This window comes from Brachyhypopomus gauderio, chromosome 7 (genome assembly GCF_052324685.1).
Source record: "Brachyhypopomus gauderio isolate BG-103 chromosome 7, BGAUD_0.2, whole genome shotgun sequence".
Lineage (NCBI taxonomy): Eukaryota > Metazoa > Chordata > Actinopteri > Gymnotiformes > Hypopomidae > Brachyhypopomus > Brachyhypopomus gauderio.
Genome location: NC_135217.1, coordinates 19546417 through 19568807, shown reverse-complemented (window position 1 = coordinate 19568807; position 22391 = coordinate 19546417). Strand labels below are relative to the sequence as shown.

The window sequence follows — 22391 nt, the reverse complement described above, 5'->3', positions numbered from 1 at the left end:
GCGGAGACGGGAGGGGAGACAGGCGGAGACGGGAGGGGAGACAGGTGGAGATGGGAGGGGAGACAGGCGGAGACGGGAGGGGAGACAGGTGGAGACGGGAGGGGAGACAGGTGGAGACGGGAGGGGAGACGGGAGGGGAGACAGGCGGAGACGGGAGGGGAGACAGGTGGAGACGGGAGGGGAGACAGGCGGAGACGGGAGGGGAGACAGGCGGAGACGGGAGGCGAGACAGGTGGAGACGGGAGGCGAGACAGGCGGAGACAGACCTCTCGCTATCTGCTGTCAGACGCACGTAATGTAGCTCTCATGTGCAGGTCAGTTCCTCTACAGCGGCAATAGGCTTCCATATGAGTGCAGCACATTTTTTTCTAGACACTGCGGAATTTTAAATAAGTTTTTATTAGCTAGGTTTCCCATAAATCGATAGTTTTCAGCACGGTTAAAGCAGATATTATCGCGTTATTAACGTATTAATCTCCTAACATACAGAATGGGCAGTGTCATCTGAGACGCTCCTGGTCTCGCTGGGGTCTAATGTGAGCATTACTCACACTATGATTGCCCTCTCACTCCCAGAGAGGGATGGGAAACGTACACAAATGGGGCTGATTAAAACGGACCCCTCCTCCTGAAGGATGGACCACACTGCTGCAGAGTGCGCAGTGCTCACAGAGCTCAAATCTGTCTGGATGACAAACCTGAATCTCCATTAAACCCTGAGAAATACTTCATAGCATATTATCTTCCTCCCACTGTATCACCTCCTCTCTGAAACGTTGGTGCCTCTGAGAGCAGCAGCCTCATTATGGCTTGCATTTCATGGTGCTTCCATGGAGATATCTTGCCTTGAAGTTCCCTCTTAAGAACTCTGAGATGCAAGATGAATTTCATGCTTAGAAGATGGTGGATCACCACTTCTTCTAATTGAGGTTCTTCACAAAACTTTCTAGCTTTTTTTCCCTTTCATAAGTAAGTAATTTAACAATGCAGAATAGATTAAGGCATTCCATTCCAAATGTTTTGTGTCCTGGAGTAAATTCCACTGAAGGAAGTGACTGCTTAGTGAATGTCCAAAATAATTCAGGGCAATGTCCAAAATAATTCAGGGAATTGACTGAATTTTCTAGAAAATATATCAATTGGATTTACCCAATTGAACTGAATTCACTGGTTCCACGTTAACTGCAGTGTCTGTACAATTGTATTGTATTGTTTCAAGATATTACTTGCTAAATTGATAATGTGATCTGGACAGGTCTAAGTAAACCAGGAGTGACTTATTTTATATCTCTTCAGTAAAGCTATAGATTCAATTATAGATGAAAGTATAAAGCACATAAAATATTTAATCTATAGGGAAAGTATATATTGACATGAGTATACTATCATAAATGTTATTCATGCTCTGCAGCTCTATAGAAGCTGATTTTAATATGCTGACCCTATTATTAATATAATTATCAGCTCCTAGATTGGTTTAAAGCACACACAGAAGTGCATTTAAACTGTACAGTTTAAGGGAGTAAAGCAACACTAATTCTGTGGTACTGCTCATCATATGAAGTCCGCTGGGAAAGGCATTAGCTAATATCAAGCAAGAAGAAAAGAGAATATTTATTCACGTGACCCCTGATCCCGCGCCCTATTGAGGAAAAAATCCATTTATCAAAGCAATTCAGACAGCTACTCCTGACACATTGCTTATCCAATAGCTCCTTGACATTGCAATTTGTCATCGCTTCTGTTTTGTAACATAGCTTCCCAAAATAGCATTCCATCAACATCACAAGCGACTGCCTCAAAAAACCCAAAACAAGCCAAAATCCAGTGAAGCTTCAGGAAAGGCAGAGACTGCAGCTAATTCAGCTGTTAAGACTCGACCCCTGACTTAGTTGACAGATTTATAAGCGGCTTTAGTGAACTGTTATTGAATCACAATTCATTAATTGCAATTTTCACAAAGATTTAGTTAATTGGTGGTGGATATTTGGATTACAATCATTATTAAAGTCAAATACATACTGTGCCAAGTACAATATCTCAATATTCCAAAGCAAAACAGAATAATTTGTCATGTTCTGCTATATTCTTGGTTAGGGGACCAAGCAGGGTAGTGATTCGTAGATCACTGGCTGCTCTAGTGCTAATCTCATCGCATCTGCGACTTTCTATTGTGATCCCAGACGTGGGGAGCGCGCATGTTTCACAGTGGTACATCACACTGGTGGTGCTTTCAAACACCTGCTGCTGTGGGTCTCCTTCAATACAAGATCTAAGGTGGTAAAGTAGCTGAACCGCTCCCAGCATCCAAAGGCTGGCCACAGCACTGCAGCACAATGACCTGCTTAAACACGCATGCGAGGACGTGGTCACACGGCCACCTCCGCGAGGCTTCTGCTGAGGAAACCCTCAGATCCGTTTACAGGTAATAGGTCAGATGTTGGTTCTGTAAAGAAGGTGTTCTTGTCCTTGCAGCTAGGAGCGCCACTGCCAACACGAATCCTGACCTCAACTATTATGGGCCTGACGCTGCTTTCAGATCAGCATGTAATGGCAATTTCCAACATGCCTGACTTCTGACAGTAGGAGCGATCCAGGAAAATACTTCTCAGGATCTGCCAATCCAACCCATTTTCAAAGCCCAACTGCTACATAGGCAGCACACGTATCTTGTAATGCAGCTATCATTATAGCCTGACCTTAATGTCGGTAAGGTTCTTCATTGTAGTTTTGACAGCTCCAAGACGTCCACTTAGTCATTTCTGGAGATAAACCGTTCTGCCGCGTGACACAACTGTAAAGGAGAATTCAAACCATAACGCACACCAGACTCCTGAAATGTGCTGGTAGCTCAGAAGAAATACCTTATCATAGTTGAAGAAAATGTGCAGCAGAAAGATTAGGAAGAGTGAAAGAAATGACCCCATGAGGAGTCTATGTGTGCATGTTCAGTGGCCATTCGTAATGCTCAGGCCCGAACCTTTCACAAAATAAGTTTTCAATTTCAGCACCACACCGCTGTCCATCTCAGCATGAACCCTCCGGCTCAGACCCGATACATGGCGCAACAGTGTCCTTGGCTGGGAAGGTTTGTGAAGGAAATAGACATGTGTTGACAGAACCCTCTAGCAAGACTCTCCTGCCAGAGACTTTGCATTAAACTTTGGAAAGGGTGGAGCATTTCCCACCACTGACCAATCACGGTTGCACAAAGGCTTGAAAAGTTACACAGAGAACATTACTTACTGAAATATGAGCGTATACGTGATTTCTAATTGCTAATTTCTGAAGCATCCAATTTACTGTAAGAGATAAACAGTAAGGAGTGAATGACAGAAAAATCTAATTTTATCTTTTGTTGCCTGCCAGCACGAACAGTGACGTCCAGAATTTCAATATGTTTCCAAGGACAACCTCTAATAACGCAGACCAGGAAATGGCTCACAGATGATTCTCTTGATCCGAGCACTAGCTTTAGGACAAAGATGAATGGTCTCATTTTCTTCTCTTGGACAGTTTTGAGAGCTTTATAATGATCATAGTATTATCAGCCTGCGCCAAGTGTGTCTTAAGTACTGATTCCTCAAGAAAGTGAGGAGGCCCAAGATAACCACACTCAGCCAGAACACTATGGTATCGAGGCGATGAGTTCTGGCATGACCCGTCTGGAGTTAGTGCAGTGGAGCATTTCAAAGAGCCCTAATTTTTGAACCCTTCAGAGCACATCATGCAAACTGCAAACAAACCTGCGCTCTGTGTTTTGAAGTAATTGCCGTTGTCCTCCGTCCTCCGAACTGCCTCTCTCTTGTCATTTTATCCCATGGTACCGATCAAACGTGTCAAATACGCCAGTGCTGGGTGAAGCTGCAGCCATGGATTTCTCGTTTGGGTTCCGCATGGACGTGTAGTCCATCACCTCACTGTCCCGCACAGCTGATGTTTGCCAGACAGAACGCGTTCCACTTGACATTCACCGTGTACGTTGTCATCAGCCCAACTTCACTTTTTCTCATACATCACGGGGCACAGGGCCTGGGAATCTCCAGCCTGACTAGCCAGCTGGATCACACTTTGATGAATGACATACCTTCAGCACGTCTCCGAGCAGAAGCCATTTGAACTGAAATAAGTGAAGTGGTCACACGGGTAACAGACCCCCCCACCTCCCCCCACTCCACACGTTTTGTTCCCACAAGGTTTTTTACTGTGGCATTCTGGGATAACAATGGCTATATTTCATGTTGTGCTCCTCTTCAACGGGAAGTAATTAACGGAGAATGTCGCAGGAATGCACCGGGGCATTAACAGCTCAGCTTAATTTGCCTCCCCGAAAGAGTCTTCAGAACGGGGAGAAACCACTTTGCTCTGGCAGTGTAATCCAAATACTCCCTTACCTAATCAGGTGTAGCCGAACTGCTCTATTCCACAGCGTCCAGTAGAGCGCCCTCAGTTCACGGGCTGAATTAAATTTGACTAAATCCCTCGTGGCCTAATCCCGAGATTCTCTTGTGAGAAATACTTTCTCAGATTTCACTGAGCTAGAAGGAAAAAAATAAGGTCATTAACAGGTCTGAATCGTCAGGCTTTGTTAACGCATGAGAGTGGATCAGGACAGTGTCATTAGGATACAGTACATCTGTGAGGACACGAAAATTTCACTCACTTGTCTGTCGTGTGTGTGTGTGTGTCTGTGTGTGTGTCTGTGTGTGTGTGTGCGTGTGTGTGTGTGTGTGTGTGTGTGTGTGTGTGTGATATTCTATATCCACCTATTAGATTTATTGTTACCCAGTGGTAATTAATCCCTTACAGCATGTCAACATCCACGCAACCCTTAAAACTTCATTACCCATCAGCCCCTTGCTAAGTAATATCTTTTTTTTTCTTCTGTCCGAAGAGACTGAATTAGATTTTTCACCGGGGTGAATTTAGGTCACATCATACATTGAGTGACTGTTGTACATGGTACATACTACAGGACTAGGGTTGAAGTGTCACTGACACAGATACAAACCAGCTGTCTTCTATTTATAGCTTGGAGGACCAAGCAAGAGGTTTCTTAAGCAAATGAATGACATATCTGCATTATTTTACCTGGTAGGTGTTTTAGGGTTAAATGCATGTTGTACTTTAATTTAAAATGGAAATACTAAACCCAGCAAATTAAACTTAATATCAAAATGCATAAATGCAGTAGGAAAAATCAATTTACCAAATCTGTATATTACACGGTTCAGTCAAGAACGTGATTCTGAAAGCTGCTTCAGAATTGGGAGTCACATTTCTAACTGCTGGCAGGGGTCTCTCCTGCAATACTTGCAGATGATTTCTTATGACCTTGCAACATTTTATTTTTCAAAGAAAGTCACTTCCACATTATGTACCACGACGCCGTGCGCTCATCCTCCCGGCAGCGTGTGCTGACAATCGGAGTGTCTGCAAGGAGCTGACCAACGTTTGAAGAGCATGACAGTGTGATGCTTGCTTCTGTGAGTTTTGAGTGCCGTGTTTGCAGAATTATGAAGCACCATCACAAGTGTTGCCCTGTCAGTGAGACATAATAACAAATGATTACGCTGTAAAAGAAACACGCTTCAAGTTCAGTTATTTGATTCGAGACTGAACCGTCTGCTGCTTGGCAATTGCTGCTCCCTTTTCAAGCTGCATTTGTGAGCATTATGCACAAATAATTTTGCTGTTATTACATCCCAAAATTCAGCTCAAAGCACTCATCATCTCTAAAAGTGCTGAGGATGAAATTCCATGAAGCAATATTCTAATGTAACACTGTGGATGTTCGGATATTACACCAGTCGTTTGATGTCGTCTTAAGCAGAAGTCAAACTTCAGAGACCCTGCGCGAGAGGTTCAAATAGGACGCGGCACGAGAGCGATTTTTTGATGTGAAATTGAGAAATGGCCCCCAGCGTTCTGTAATTTGTGAGCTGGATTGGCAGAGAGTCTTGCACAGAAGGAAGAGCCCTCCAGAGATGGAACTGTGATGAAAATGTGTGATGAAAATGAATACATGAGATTTAGGATTATGTTGTTTATATCGCTGGATGCCAATCTCTGAATGTCTCTGTTTCTCATTCTGTCTTTCTTTCTTTCTTCTTCTCTCACCCCTTACCCTCTCTCTCATTCCTTCACAGGTTAACAGGTTTTCAGGTGCCAGCACCAGTCACCAGCACTGGTTCCATCTTCTCGCTTCGTCTTACCAGCGATTTTGCTGTGAGCGCTCATGGATTTAAAATCTATTATGAAGGTGAGCGGTGATCTTTTTTTCTTAAACCTCTGCCATTGACTTCAAGCTGTAGCTGTCCGGATGGCCTGTTTGAAGCCCTCAGACCTCCCACTTTTGTGGCTGTGTGTTGTTGCCCGCTGATACCGAGCCCTGTCAAAGGTGGTGGTGACCAAAAACATAGACATTAAAAAACACGTGACAATTAGTTTAACGTCGGTATTTTAATGTCATCTTCTTCCTGGTCTCACGTCCTGGGTACTGCAAGGATGTTGAGGGCTGGAAGAACAGCACTGTGGAATTGAATGCAATGACTCCAAATGACAGACCTCACCATAAATGCGGAGAGAACTGCCCCAGCTGAGAGCCAAAATGTCACCTCGTTACACATCTGTGTTTATTTGATTTGCCACAAAGAAACGCTCGACTTGAATATAAACCACGCTTCAGCCTCCTCGTAACCGGAGAGTCAAACATGTCTAGACAACACAGTGGCATGGAAACTCTTGCTCGAAAACACCCGCAGTCAGTATATACCCTAAAGAAAGCGCACTCACTGTGAGTCTGCTTTCTGACAAACCAAAGGTCTCAGCTTCTGGTATGTTTGAGCATAGCAGCTAATTGTCCAGACTGTTGCAAAAATAAAGTTCCCTCGCTTAGAGGTGAACGTGCGAAGCAAAACAGCTGTTGCTGTTGTGTGAGTTTAGCTCAGCTGTGGGTTATGATTGGTTATGTCTACAGGGGCGTCTGCACAAGAGGAGCCCAGTTCCTGACTCCCAGTCATTTAACAACCTTCCTTACCCCACACACATAAACACACACAAACAAATACACACAGACTCTCTCTCTCTCTCTCTCTCTCTCTCTCTCTCTCTCGCTCCACCTGCCATCCTCCTGACCTGACCACAGGACGCCTCCCCCATCTGCTCCATCATTTACACACTGAATAATTCCGGCTCGGCGATGGCCTTGGCTCAACCTTTTCAGCTTAATGTTCTTTGGAATTTTATGGGTTTTGGAATATTAATTCCACACTGGAGGGCATTGAATGCCATCACATCCACAAAGAGATGCAATCTCGTTATCATTCATTGCCACAGATTAGGATATGTAAATGAAGGATTGTCCTATTAAGGGGCCCTGTTTAGGGGGGAATTTTGAGGATTTTGCTGAAGGGGACCAGGTGCAATGACAGGTGTCATTCCGCTACTCAACCACTAGTTGATGATGATCCAAAATGTCTTCAAAGGTGGCACAGTGCTTCATCTCTTAGCTAGAGTTCTGCTACGTGGCATTAATTCATGTTCAACATGAATTAATGTTCGGACTTTGTGCTTAAGTGCTCTAGCAAACTCTGCTTAACTTTCCTGCCCTTTTCTTCCCTCGCATTAAAATCTAAAAAGCTCTACCATAACTGCAGCTTACAGGTCTGGCTTGATTAATTCAGCACCATGGACAGCTCTTAAGTAGCCTTCATGCACTCTGTGGTCATGATCCCTCTTAGTCCTTTGTTCATTATACATTTGTCTGTGTATTACGTTGATTCAAGGGACAGCCTGGTAACATTTTCACAATTGAAATACATTCTTAAGTTTCTTTCTCTACACATTTTATGTATTTCTTCTCTCTGTCTTGGGCTTCTGGGTGTGTGTTCATGATGCCATGATGTGTGTGTGTGTGTGTGTGTGTGTGTGTGTGTGTGTGTGTGTGTGTGTGTGTGTGTGTGTGTGTGTGTGTATGATGGGGGGGGCAGGAAGACAGTGAGGAGAGCATGGATGGGAAGGCCAAGCACCGGGGAAAAGAAAATCTCATTTGAGCTCCTGTCGGTCCTTCGTCACCCTGAACAGGCGAAACCATGTTTGACAGTCACTGCATTTGTGTTGATTAATGTGTCTATTGCCGTCCGCCACAAATCAGGCACCCTGTCTGTGTTTGTCAAGGCTAAGATACAACAGCCTAACCTTTGTGTATGGGGGCACGTCTGATAGAGCTGCCCCTCACAAGTGTGAGGGTGCTTTGCGGGATCTCCCACGCTATTAGCCGCATGCTACACATCAGCACACTATAACAGCATGAGCTCTATAACAGCTCCAAAAATCTGGCACCTCACTGATAGAAAAAATGGAAAAAGGTCCCTGTTGACCCCCTAGTTTTGTACCTGTTCACCCACTAAATTTGTCTGGCATTAGATTTTTCATGTGAGTTCAGCCCAGGAAATTCTGCGCCTGTCAAGCGTCTTTCTGTAGTGCTTTCACACACGGTTCGAGTGTAAGGGAGATCGTGCAGGAGTCTTAGCCGCCTTGTCTTTCAGGGGGAGAGAGGCAGAGAGCACACATGTACAGAGCTCCGACAAACCTCCATCATCTTCAAAGGCTGCAAAGATTCATTAGACATACGGCTGAATAAGTAGCTCCTCCCTGGGGAGGGGGCGTGTGCCAGTCACTTCAGGTGTCTGGCTCACAGAACGGAGTGGAATGTGCACATGCGGTGGCAACAGCTCAGAAAGGAGAAGCTGAAATGGGCATTGTAGGAATACAGAGGTGTAGCTTGCATTCATTTTGTCCATAACATATAAATTGATTAGGAATTGTCTCGGAAATGCCTCAAAGGAATAACAAATCTCTTTGTCTTGTTTGATATATCACTGAATTGATTACATTGTTCGATCTATCCACTCATTACCTGACAGAATTTTAAACTGATTTGACAGAAAATAGAACTGTTAATTAACTATTGATTTGCTTTTTACCTTTTTTTAAAATTATGTATAGATTAGGGTCTCGGCCCCTTTTAACCACATAATAAATGGTTTAAAGGGAAAATATATTTTTTCTGGAACATTTTTACAAGCCATTAGCTGGTTTAAACGGGTTTCTCGATTTCAGTTGTATTGCTGATCATACATACTGGGATTTTTCTGGCCTGCCAGTGAACTGACAGAAAATGTCCTGCTAGTTAGCTTTGATCGAGTGGGGTCATTTGTCAAATGGGAGGTTAACCTACCTGGAGTGCTTATGTTGGGTTCCATGTCACATTTATGATTAGTTTATGTTTGCCTTTATGATGAAGGATGTCGCGATAAAGTGGTGGTGTATAAAACCAAGTCCCCTGTCCCAACATTTGATAAATCAGGCAGGATGTTGCAACATATAAGCATGTCTGGTCCAGAATATTTCCTGAGGTTCTTTCTTGTCGAGATGCACTGTCATTAAACAGGGCAGCAATTTCAAATCTATTATTTTTCCCCCCTTAAGGCCTTTAAAGAGGATGTAATACATGACATAAATATGCTCATCTTTTTTATATCTCCACAGATCCTGAGTAGTAATTATGGAGTATTGGCTCAGCTTAGCAGCCGTTTTCGGCTCGGGGTGTGTCACTCCGCCCTCCGTCCGTGCGCTCGGCCTTGCTGGGTCACTGCATCCGAGCGGACCGATGTGTACACGCTGTGCTTTTGTCGGAGCTCCTGCGATTGGCATCGCTTGCTGAGAGACTTGGCCTGTAATTACCTCTCAAATACAGAACAGCAGTGTCTGCTAGCAATGAACTGCCTTACTGTGTCTTCTGAGATGAGCCTGGTTCATTTCAGGCTTGGGCTCGCCCGACGGGCCTGTGCTCGCCTTGACGTCCTGTGCTGGCCTGACAGGCCTGCCTTCCTGTGCAGGAGATGCCTCCCTTACACCCCAGTTAAGGGCAGCAAGGCACCCAGAGGCAGCTGTGATGCAGGCTGGGAGGGGTAGATGGGTGCTCTGTGTTCAGGATTAATGGTGTCCAATTGGGAAAACACAGAGATAAAGAGAGAGATTATTGCATTCCTGTAGAGGCAACATTTGATTACTTTCTAGTGCTCGCTATCATTGTGGCAGTGGGGGGTCTGAATAAAACAGTCCTCTGCGTTTGTTTGTGCAGAGCAAAGCAACGCTCCTAAGTGTGATCACTTGGCTGGAGATGTGGAGAAAGAGTATTGGGAAAATGGAGCTTTCAGCAACCTGGTGGGTTTCCGTGGCCCCGGTCTGCACCTCCAGGGAGTAAGTCATTCATGAATGAATAGATTCGATGGTTCATCATACTGGCTCATATAAAATAGCACTGCAGGCATGCTCATATTTGTCAGGTAATTGGTGCCTGATGCTGAGTTAATTTGCATAGTAACACAAGGGGGCGTGACCTGTGTGGAGGAGAGGAGGAGGCAGGGAGTGGGTGGGGAAAAGAGCGGGTTTTCTGCACACCTGTTCCTTGTTCCCTCTGTGACTGTTTGTCCCCCCCATTAGAAAAGTGCCAGTGAACGGAAAGGCAGCCAGCAGATCACAAGTGTGTCGTAAAGCCCTGGTTTGATATGTTGCTTTGCTTATTTCCTGTGCTCAAATCTCTGGTCTCCCATACGCTTCACCACAGCCTCCCCCATCAAACACATCACAGATATTTGATCTGGTGCTTTATTTATTTCTCCTTTGACAGGCCTATCACAAAAAAACACAGTAGCACCATAAAAAAAATGTAATCATTGAACTTTGATGTGCAGCACAGCAGAGTTTATGTACAATAGTCACAGTGTGGCACATTTAGACCAAGTCAGGATGGTGACACTGAGTGTGTCATTTGTGGATATGTTAAAGTAGTTTCTGCTTTGAATCGATTGTTTTGTCTTTGCGTCATTGGCTTTCTATGGATGAAGGTGATGTTCTGCAGACTGAAAGACAAGTTCACTTCAAACGTTAAAAATATATTGTGTACAGTCACATGATTAATAAGTGACCTTCGTCAGGAGTATAATTAGCATTAAGACAGATGGCTCAGAAATTAAATTAACACTCAACTGCATATGTCAAATCTACTCTGCCGAGAAATTAATCATTTCTCTTTTTTTTTGCCCCCTATTTTCCTGGTTTTTTTTCCTATACAAAATACGTGCCTCATACTTAAAGTCTTTACAAATTTTATTCATGCTGGATAATATTGTATAATATTTAAATGCGCAGGTGTTTGTGTTGTTTGTTATCTGACAGAGAATGCAGGCCACCATTAGCAACTTCATGCTGCATTTCCCGTCCCTGAAGGGGAGATGTGGCTTCAGTGTTCTTTACTGCAACTATATCAAAGGAATGTGCCAGTCCTCCATTTAGCACCGAGGTCATTCTGAGCTGCTGTTCCTGAAACACTCATCCGTATCTTTCCCACATTATCGTTTCATTAGCTGTTCCCGCAAATAGGCCTTGTATAAGGTGCTTTTAGCAAAACCACGTTGCTATTGGTGGACAATGCAAAGTGACCTTGTAAAATATTCATCTGGTTGAAGATCCGTCTGGTTTGAGATCCGTCTGGTTGAAAATCTGTCTGGTTTAAGATCCGTCTGGATGGCGGTTGCAGGTTTCCAGGTGTGATTCATGCTTGTTTTGAAATTTTTGAGAACCTTTGCTCCAATCGTGATTACTCTCAGGATTTTTCATTATGTAGTCATTTCGTTAACATGTCAGTCCAGTGGCTTAACGCATTAGTCCAAAATGTTCAGTAACCATGGCCATATGCTGCCTTTCACACAGCTGTCTGACTGTTTGGCCTGGTGAAGAGGTCAGCTCCACCCCTGCTGCTGAGTGTCGTTAAGGTCCTGGAACAGTCCTACAACATGTACATTAACCTGGAAATGTTAATTTCTCTGATGTGGGAAAATAAAAAAAATATTGAGGAATTTGCCCTTTATGGACCCATTCCAGGTGACAACTAATTTAACCAGGGCAATTAGTCCCACAGCTCTCCCCGCCCTTCTTTAAATGCTGAAGCTTTCTGCCAAATAGATCTGTTCATTAGTGGCTAATCCGTGTTCAGGATGCTGAGGACAGATAAGCGTCCTGATCACATCATTTCAGCATCATTAGTTATCATCTGCTGTTTGTTTTCATTTTCAGGTAATTTTTGCAAATATGATGGATATGGTTTTAAAAAAGGTCTAAAATGTTGCTTTTGCAACAAGACATAATAGTAGTACAAATGTGTCCTGCCAAAAAAAGACTGAAGACTTCACATGTACAGTGTATGTTTAAGTACAGACTTAGTATGTTTTTTAATCCAACTGGATGCAGATTAACAAAATAAGAGTTCTTTCCACACTGTTTTACTGTGTAATTGGGGTGTAAAACATGGGCTTTAATATCCTTCTTCCACCATCATTTGACTTTGTTTTTCACTTGTGTTGGCTGCCTTTCGTGGAAAAGAGTAGCTCGTCAACCTTTCCTGGAATTGGTGGGCTTATTTTGCTATTCGTTGGGGGAGTTTTTGAGATGTTGAGAGTTTGTGGTGGTAACATTGAGGGGAAAAAAAAATAAATATAAAGTTGTTAATGAGTAAATGTTACAATTAAATATTAATATTAATGAGTAAATGTGTTGATTGGAGGTAAATGCTAAATGGATAATTAGTAAAGTACTTTCACACCAGTTGACTAATGTCCAAAAGTCTGTACAGAATATTACTCTCTTTGACTATCTTGGCCCGAATGCTTACTCACACTTACTGCCTGCATGGGCTTTAGCTGATGGACCAGCAGTAGTTTGGTTAGTAGATATTGTAAAGGTAGCACATGCTGGTTCACTGCAGTAGGCCAAAGAGGTATGATGGCTGTAATGGAAACTGAACCAAACTAGCCAGAACTGCCCAAAATGATGTGAAAGTGTAAATATATCCAGCAGTTGTCACAAGAATAGTAATCCATCACTTTAATAAAAGGACAGCTGAGAAAAAAAATTCCATTTGAGCTGCTGAACAGCAAAGTCAACATAAACTATATTGCCAAAAGTATTCGCTCACCTTTCTTGACTCACATATGAGCTTAAGTGACATCCTATTCCTAATCCATAGGGTTCAATATGACATTGGTCCACCCTTTGCAGCTAGAAGAGCTTCAACTCTTCTGGGAAGGCTGTCCACAAGGTTTAGGAGTGTGTTTATGGGGATTTTTAACCATTCTTTCAGAAGCGCATTTGTGAAGTCACATACAGATGTTAGATGAGAAGGCCTGGTTCTCAGTCTCCGCTCGAATTCATCCCAAAGGTGTTCTATCGGTTCTATCGGTTTGAGGTGCAGTCCAGTCAAGTTCATCCACACCAGACTCCATCCATCCATGTCTTTATGGACCTTGCTTTGTGCTCTGGTGCACAGTCATGTTGGAAGAAGAAGGGGCCTCTTCCCACAAAGTTGGGATCATGGGATTGTCCAAAATGTCTTGTTATGCTGAAGCATGCAGTGTTCTTTTCACTGGAACTGAGGGGCCAAGCCCAGCTCCTGAAAAACAACCCCACACCATAATCCCCCCCATAATCCCCACTCCACCAAACTTTATTTTATACACCTGTGGCCATGGAAGTAATTGGAACACCTGATTCCAATCATTTGGATGGGTGAGCGAATACTTTTGGAAATATAGTGTATCTGACCCTTGAATCCTCTCACACACTAACACAACCCCTCCACCTTCCTACCCCCAACGTCAACCCCTCCACCTTCCTACCCCCAACATCAACCCCTCCACCTTCCTACCCCCAACATCAACCCCTCCACCTTCCTACCCCCAACATCAACCCCTCCACCTTCCTACCCCCAACGTCAACCCCTCCACCTTCCTACCCCCAACATCAACCCCTCCACCTTCCTACCCCCAACATCAACCCCTCCACCTTCCTACCCCCAACATCAACCCCTCCACCTTCCTACCCCCAACATCAACCCCTCCACCTTCCTACCCCCAACGTCAACCCCTCCACCTTCCTACCCCCAACGTCAACCCCTCCACCTTCCTACCCCCAACGTCAACCCCTCCACCTTCCTACCCCCAACGTCAACCCCTCCACCTTCCTACCCCCAACGTCAACCCCTCCACCTTCCTACCCCCAACGCCAACCCCTCCACCTTCCTACCCCCAACTCTCCACAGAGCTCCAGAGCAGCTCCTGTGGAAACCCAGGCGTGCCGCCCAAAGGGATCCTGAATGGCACCAGTTTCAGCGTAGGGGACAGGATCCGCTACCACTGCGTGCCTGGGTATACTCTGGATGGCCACGCCCAGCTGACCTGCGTCACCAGCACGTCCAGTGTAGCGGTGTGGGACTTCCCCGTTCCCATCTGCCGAGGTAAGACTTCCTTTACCATCATTTTAATTTAAAAGTCCCCTAAGCAAAATTTCAAGAAGGCTAGAAAATATTTGGTATACCAAGTTTAATTACTTTTGCTTGCTCAAAAGTGTGAAGCAAAAAAAAACATTCCTTTCTTAGCATTTAATTTTCTGTTGCTTGATTTCCTGAGACTGGGTAACTAAACTCTGCAGGAGTGTAGCTATGGGAGACCCCACCACATTAAAACAACAAAACTTTTTCAAAAGTTATCGGTAGTTTTTATTTTTACAAGTTATTCAGACTGTTTCTTGTCCGTGAACCAAAGTACACTGTAGCATGCACTGTGCATTTGGTGGAACTTCACATTTTTTGTGCCGTGGTTTTATTTAGTCACAGAAAACTGTGAATGCACATGTAATGAAACGTGGCATTTTCCCAGCGCGTTACACCTCGTTGTGTGTCAGACATTATGAATAATTCAGCCGTTGCTTTAATCTTTATCTTGAAGATCTTCCAAGGAAAGGGGTTTTAAGCATGGCACGTGACCCTTCACAAGAACGGCGACGTTCATCCCCGAAGAAAGACTTTCCGCTTGCTCCCTTGCCAAATGTTGATGCTCGTTGATGCTCAACACAATTTGGGGGTGGCGGGACGGAAGGGGAGGTGTGTAGGCGAGAGGTTGGGCGTGTTTTCACAGAGGGAACCGTACTGAGAGGAGTCCTGCTGTTAGCGCCCGCCCCGGCTCGTCAGCGTGTGTGTGACGTTCACCTCACGCAAGAGAAGAGTGAGCCCAGGCACTGAAAGGCTGAGTCACTGACAGCTGACTCATGTTAATCAGATGACTCTTGAGTTTTAAAAATATTTCTTTAAAAATGTCACGCCCTAAATAAGTCTAAACAAGATTCTTTCTTCATGGGAGAGGAAAAAAAATGTATGAACATATTTAAGTGTTTGCAGTAGTTGTAGTAGACCTTTTATAAGGGTTATCAAGTGAGAAAGCAAAGCAGCGTGGGTATCTGCAGTACTATCAGAGGTTTGTCATACATCAGGGTCAGAATAATGCATTTCAACAGAGCCATGACAGGCTTGTGGGATGGCAAGCTGACATTATAAATCTGGATTACAAAACCCATGTGCCCAAGGCAAGCTGATTCCCTTTTGGTGACGATTTTTTGTGCCTGGAGGCCTGCCATGGCTAGAGCAGCCATACACCATGACCTTGGTGCTGTCAAAGCGATCTATACGGTGCTGAAATGCTCGGGAGGGAAGTGATGGTGGCACCGGAGGGGAGGGACGGGCCATGGACAGGTGCTCGCCCATTTCTGGGCACCCCAGACCTGTGACCACACACACCTCTTAAGGGCTTAAGATGCACAGTGTTCACAAAGAGACTGCCAGACTGCATGTATGTGCTATACAATCGATCCTGTTTTCTCACCCTGCTGTTAATGGATATAACACATCTAACTGGACGTGGTTAAAAATGGTGTCTGTGCATGTGAGAGAGAGTAAGAGAGTTTTTTTTCCTAGCTGCTGTGAAAAATAGTCCCTCTTGCTGTTTATTCACTCTCAGCCCAGTCTCAAGCCTCCTTGGAAAGGGAGCGGGGCCCTCAGAACAGGCAGATGGTCTTTTGATCTTGCTTCCTTCGAGAACCTGCCCATTCTCTTGATGTTAGATCACATCCAAGAGCCTTGACTCCCCCCCCCCCCCCCCCCTCCCCATTCATCTCCACGGCTATCCCTCCCCTGCTGGCCTGTCCCAGTCCAGCAATTAAACCAGGGCCGGGTTACATTCAATACATGCAGAAGATATCTTAAGGGCCAGATGGAACGAACCAAGCCAGAGGAAAACCTCTTCAGAAAACCTCAAAACTCATCCAAATCAGACACAATGGACGCTGTCGCTTGTCTGGCTGTCAGACACGTGTTCTTGTCTGCGTGATCTGTCTCCGTCAAACTCTGAAGAGTAGCACTCCATGAATTCTGAGTTAGGAGTCTGGTTTTTCGAAATGCAGCCCTATAAAATATTAAGACAACGTTGCCTGATCTGAGCCGGGCTCCAACACGTGGCAACACTCACAAGGATGCACTGCAATACAATGTGACTGATTCACTTCACTTGCTGGAAAAGTTAAGTCAGCGTCACTTGCTTCAAACCTCAGTATAAGACTGAATACTTCAAACACATTATTGCTAAGGACCTGTTTGTCTCTGGGTGATGTTGAGCTTAACATGAATATTGAAAGTCTGGCATGAAAATGTAATGCAGAATGGAAAGGACATTAACATTTCAAAGGCTCAATTTAAGATTGCTAAATTTAGGACCCATAGGAGGTGTCCCTTTTAGTGCCTGAGCTAAAATCCTTGCACAATGCCCACCAGGAAAAAACATTGTGTATTTAATAGAAAATAATATTGAAATGCCATTTTTGCTTCTCATAAGCATAATTTCAAATGTACTCTTACATGGATGTATAAAAGTGTTTTACATGGGTTTGCTTATTTTAGTCAGAACACAAGCTTGTACTAATACGTGAAAAAGATGGTTACACTTCACTAAAGACTATATGACACCTCCATAAATGCATCATGACAACGTAAACAGACATATACTTCAAAAGCTTTAAAATAAAAGCTTTTTTCTTAAAGTGTCTGATGTCGTAAAACCTGCTTGTGTCAACTTTAATGCCAAGTTGACATGACATCTATGGTAGCATCACAATGTGTCATAACACACACATGCCATAGCATGTTATGACAACTGACTTTGCTGCATGACATAATGCTGATGACACATATTGCTAAATGAGGATGCCTGAGAAAAGTAATAGTTTTGTAATAGTTCCTATACTGTCATAACAATGACGTTTCATACAGTCATAACAATGACATTCCAAAGTCCTAACAATGACATTCCATACAGTCATAACAGTGTTTCATACAGTCATAACAATGACATTCCATAGTCATAACAATGTTTCATACAGTCATAACAATGACATTCCATACAGTCATAACAATGTTTAATACAGTCATAACAATGATATTCCTTATAGTACTAACAATGACATTCCATACAGTCATAACAATGTTTCATACAGTCATAACAATGACATTCCATATAGTCCTAACAATGGCATTCCACATAGTCATAGCAATGATGTTTCATACATAATAATGACATGCAGTACTGGTGTGTAAGAAATATTTTAGTGTATCTGTATTTGAATGTATTTCAGTTTTCCATGTATGTTCAGGAATTCTCTGGGAATGAAGGAAGATATATTGGCACAACATAAGATATGGAAACAATTGCCCCCAAAACAGAGCAGTGTGTTTTGTGAATAATTCGGTATTGAGCGAATGAGCTAGCTTTGTTTTAATTATCAAAATCATGTAGTGTCTTTATTGCAAATTTTCCAAACAGCAACAACACATCCTGTTCATCAACATTATCTCTTGGCAGTCTGAGGTTCTTATTCCTGTGATGTTAATAAAGCACTTTAAGAATATTAGCCAAACACTTTTGCTATGTGTCATTAATTTTATTGTATTTTACTCTTAATTGTAACAGTGTAAAATGCATAGTTCAGTCTACTCGCTTTACTTAGGGGATAGAGAAAGCATACATCATTTGATCATTAAAGTGTCAAGACATGCATAAGGAATAATAAAAAACATCTAAACACCCTTATGAAACTCATTTTACTTAAGGACTACAAAAAATATACATACATTACATAACAGCTTCATGACACTACATAGCGAATCATAAAAATCTTTCATTTAACCTTTTAACCTAATTAAGCCAAATGATAAACTTTGGTTTATGTTTTACAGTTTTAGTGTTATACAGATTTTTAAATATTCAGACATTATAAAATACAGAATGCAAAGGTTTTCATAGACACTTATTTATATATTTGTTTACTTTATTTTTTTCATGCCATTGTTAGGATGGAGCATCATTCATCATCCTTTATTTAACTTCACATGTGTGCATTATGTGTTTAATAAGTGTGTGCACGTCCAGAGAACATCCTCTGTCTGGCATCCTGTTTTGCCCTCCTTGTGTTCCAGTCGTCTTTAGTGAAGTGTTGACATCTTTTCATCTTTGAATACAAACTTGTATTCTGACTAAAACACAGGTCAAATACATTTACACATCCATGTGAAATAATGTTTAAGTTCTGCTTATTGTAAGCATGGTATTTCTATATAATTTTCCTATATTATACAATATTATGTACTCTTCTAAAAATGCTATTCAGTCCCATTAATGTACGATCAAAGTTTTCTTGGCAGGCCTTTGGTATTTCATGCATTAAATGAAACAGCTTTTGACACCCTAGTCAATATCTGTATCTCTTCTGCGTTTTTTGGTTGATGTGATTCTGAAGGCATTTGGTTTTTCCCCCTCCTTTTGGGAAAATATTTTTAATACAGTCATTGATTTCTCTAAACACTTTTTTTCTCAAGCTGTGAAATTACAAACTAGGACCGTTTTAGAGTTAAACAGGCATTTTATAACCTCAATCAAAGCTGCATCAGAATTTCACTATCGTGAATGGATTTCAATTCAGTACTCTTGCCTGTTACGACATTACTCTGCTGACGTTGCATCGTGTTTACATAATTGAACAAGTAGAGTTTCTGAAAAGAAGTTTGGAGAATTTACATCCATCCTTTACTTCACTAAAGCATGTTGATTGGCTGTTTGTATTAGTATGATTTGGGTTTGTGAGCCACCTTGAGTGAAGTGTGGATGTGTGCAGTTAGCCTGTTGTCTGAGGTACTGGCTGCGTCTACACGGGCCTCGTTCCAAGAGCTACTTTGAATGGTAATCCACAAAACTCCAGTGGTAAGGGTGGTTTATAGACCAGGATTTACAGCTGCTAAGAATCTGCTAAGACAGACGGATTAGTTTCGTCTTGTACCTGAGGAGCCAGAAGAGATGGGAGCTATGCGCTTCATCAGATAAAGGCAAAGGGGTGAGAATCAGCAGTTTATCTTCTCTCCGTTTCATGCATCTGATAATGAGAATCCAAATTAAATCATAAAAAGCAACGTTAAATGTTGATAGCATGATATATTCATAATCTGGCCACTGCTAAAGTGAGGAGTATGAGGGGTGAAGGAGAAAGCACATTATATATCCAGCCTATATTATATCCAGCATATATTATATCCAGCCTATATTATATCCAGCCTATATTATATCCAGCCAGTGTTGACTGCTCAGCACCTGGAATAAGGAGAGAAAGATTCCTCTGTTCCATCGTGTGCAATACATCAATATCATATAGCTTTCCGAATAACAAATGTGTGCATTAGGCAAGTATTACAAGCCAGCGTGCAAGGGAGGTCTGGTCCCTCAGCGTGTCAGCTGTTTATTCATTATTTCCTGTTACAATGATCCGTCTGGAGAATGGTGCGCGCAAGGACGGATTTGCTTAAAATAGGCCTTTAAGGGCAGAAAAGCTAATGCATGGGGCAATTAACAACTGAACAAACACAAACTGGATAGCCAGTGTGCACAAAAGCTTCACAACTGGTAGCACCTCAGATATACTGGGGATTTGACTTTTACATAAAGATATCAGGCAGATTCGGATTCAGGGATTAATCTATCATGCAAAACAAAGTAAAGCAAAGTGTAAATCTAAGTACTGGAAATTCATACATTTAAATGAATCCTTAGTTTTTTATAAAAATAAAATAAAGGCATAGTTACAAATGTAAAAAATATTTTTTTCAATTAAACGAGACTATTAAAACCATTCAGCAGTGCAGCAATATTTGGACACTCTGAAGCTAATTATTCACCAATATCATACAAACATTGTAACCGTCTCCTATTTAGATGTGTAGCTAATAACACTAATTAACTGCTGTTGTGTCTGTTTTCAGGCTACACAGTAATTGCATCATTAACCAATTGATTTTCTTTTTTGAAACCAAATAAAGGTTTCATGAAAATCATGCAATACACAGGAAAGAACAGAGCAAGAGAAACGTAGCCAACAATTAGGTGCAGAACACGTGAGTGATATTGATTGGACTTATTGTTGAGTGTGTAATTTAGCCCAACCTCCCTGTGGTTTTTAGTGGGTAGAACAATAAGGCTTTTTCATGTTTGTAGAATGAATGTTAATTGCCATTAGAAGCACACTTTCTGAACAGTGCAGTGGAAAGAGCATTTGCAAGGTTTCAAGGGACACCTCTGAGTTTTTATAGACGTGTGCTGTATTCCAACCCTGCTTAGCGTAGTAGTCTGACTGGACAGTCAAGATGTTAAAATACCCCAGCATGCGGAGCATTGTGTTGGCTTTGGATGACGTTGTGTGCTTTTGCGTCTGGCCCCAGCAGCCGAAGACACCTGTGGAGAAACGTTCCGGAGCTCCAGTGGTGTGATATCCAGCCCAGATTTTCAGAACGACTACAAGAGCAGTGGCGAGTGCACCTGGACAATCGTGGCTGACCCTGGAGATACCATCTCACTGGTGTTCACCGACTTTCAGATGGACAGCAGGTTCGACTACTTAGAGGTGGAGGGATCTGAGCCACCATCTATATGGTAAGTGTGGAGGCTATCCGTCAACAGTGCTGTCGTGTCTTTTGTCTCGCTCTCTGATTTTCACAGTGAGGATCACACATGTATCAGTTTCCTGAGAGTTTTTTCACGGTTTGGCGGGTAACAGAAGGAACACGTTGTACTTCCGCTGTCACACTGTGATAATGTCCTCTGAGATTTCATGGAGTGTGTTCCAGCAGTGCAGCACTGCTCCCACCCAAAGTGACATTCCAAGTTTGTGTATGTGTAAAAATTATAAAATTATATACACACACACAGACACATATATATGAACTTGAATGCTCACACCCACATATTCACATACAATCGTAGTTTCCCTACCTGTCCACCAGTCCATTTGCATTTGGCATATTACAGAGAGTGGAAGCAGATGACTTTGGTGGTTTCGCTCGAAAACTCCTCCAAAAGGCTTTTGTTCAGCTATTGAAATAGCTATCGACGTCACATAAGGACATAAGGATTAAGAACTCAGCTGAAGTAAGGTGGCTAGCTGTTGTCAAATCTACTCTGGTATCCTGTAACGTATTTTTCATCCTGCTTCCAGAGACACTTATGGGAGCCTCGGTAATTACTGCAGACATATAACTGCGACTTTGTTACGACTGTTTTTGAAACCTTCAGGTAAATGTGTCACATTTGTGTGTTGGAGCGGCAAGGTGTAGGTGGGCACGTTTTATAATTGTTTTGACCTCAGTTGTCACGCCGATCTTCTGACGATTTTCTCCGCCGATGGCTTCATTGATTCGTCAGCACGGCTGCGGCGAGCTACATGACTAAAGGTGTTGAGATTCTGCTGGGCCAGGGTGAGCTATCACACCAGCCAAACAAACAAATCAATGGGCTTTGTCGGAGTGACCTTTATATAATTCCACCACACTTCCCCCCCCAGTGCTGGAAAGGGCACGAACAGATCGCATGACGTTTGGCGAACGCGTGAAGGAGTGAGAGAGGAGCGCTCTCTCTGGGCCGTACCTGAAGCACACGGCACACCTGGAGCGACACAGGTTGCTGCGTTGTGAAGGCGGGCTCTCCGTCTCGCTTGTAACACACAGCAGGGCTTAAATAAGCCCCCTCAGCCCATGCTTGCAATGCCTTTTGCTCCCTTCGTTTCTGGTTGCCCTCATGCCTCGCACAGGGGCTTTTTGGATCCGCTCGCCCCACATCTCCAGACTTCAGCTTTGCTCCAATGCGTGCTGGGAATACGGGTCAAGGAGGCCTTATGTTGCTCGCTGCATGTTTTAACGATACTTTCCGGGACAAGGGCGAATCATGTTCTCCTGCTACATGGGGAGCATCGTGCATGGCAAACAGTGTCCCCTTGGCTCACCGTGCATGTAGACACACTCGCATTCATAACATACGTGAGCTTTTTTTGGTTTCTCTTGCCCCATTTATAAAATGCCATCATGGCTCTACCAAACCCCCAGCACAAGAACCCATAGCAGTTGTTTAACATCC

The 22391-nt window shown here is 43.1% G+C and overlaps 1 protein-coding gene across 4 annotated transcripts in view; it reads left to right on the top strand.

The window, feature by feature from the left end:
• Window positions 1-22391, top strand: part of csmd3a (CUB and Sushi multiple domains 3a) — a 141583-nt gene that overhangs the window by 14888 nt on the left and 104304 nt on the right. For 2 of the 4 annotated variants that reach the window (XM_077012340.1, XM_077012342.1), the window contains exons 3-5: window positions 6150-6262; window positions 14162-14356; window positions 20708-20915. In XM_077012340.1, the coding sequence (XP_076868455.1) occupies window positions 6150-6262; window positions 14162-14356; window positions 20708-20915 (516 nt within the window). Of the gene's footprint in view, window positions 1-6149; window positions 6263-14161; window positions 14357-20704; window positions 20916-22391 lie in introns of all 4 variants that reach the window. The other 2 variants (XM_077012341.1, XM_077012338.1) reach the window with 1 other exon arrangement.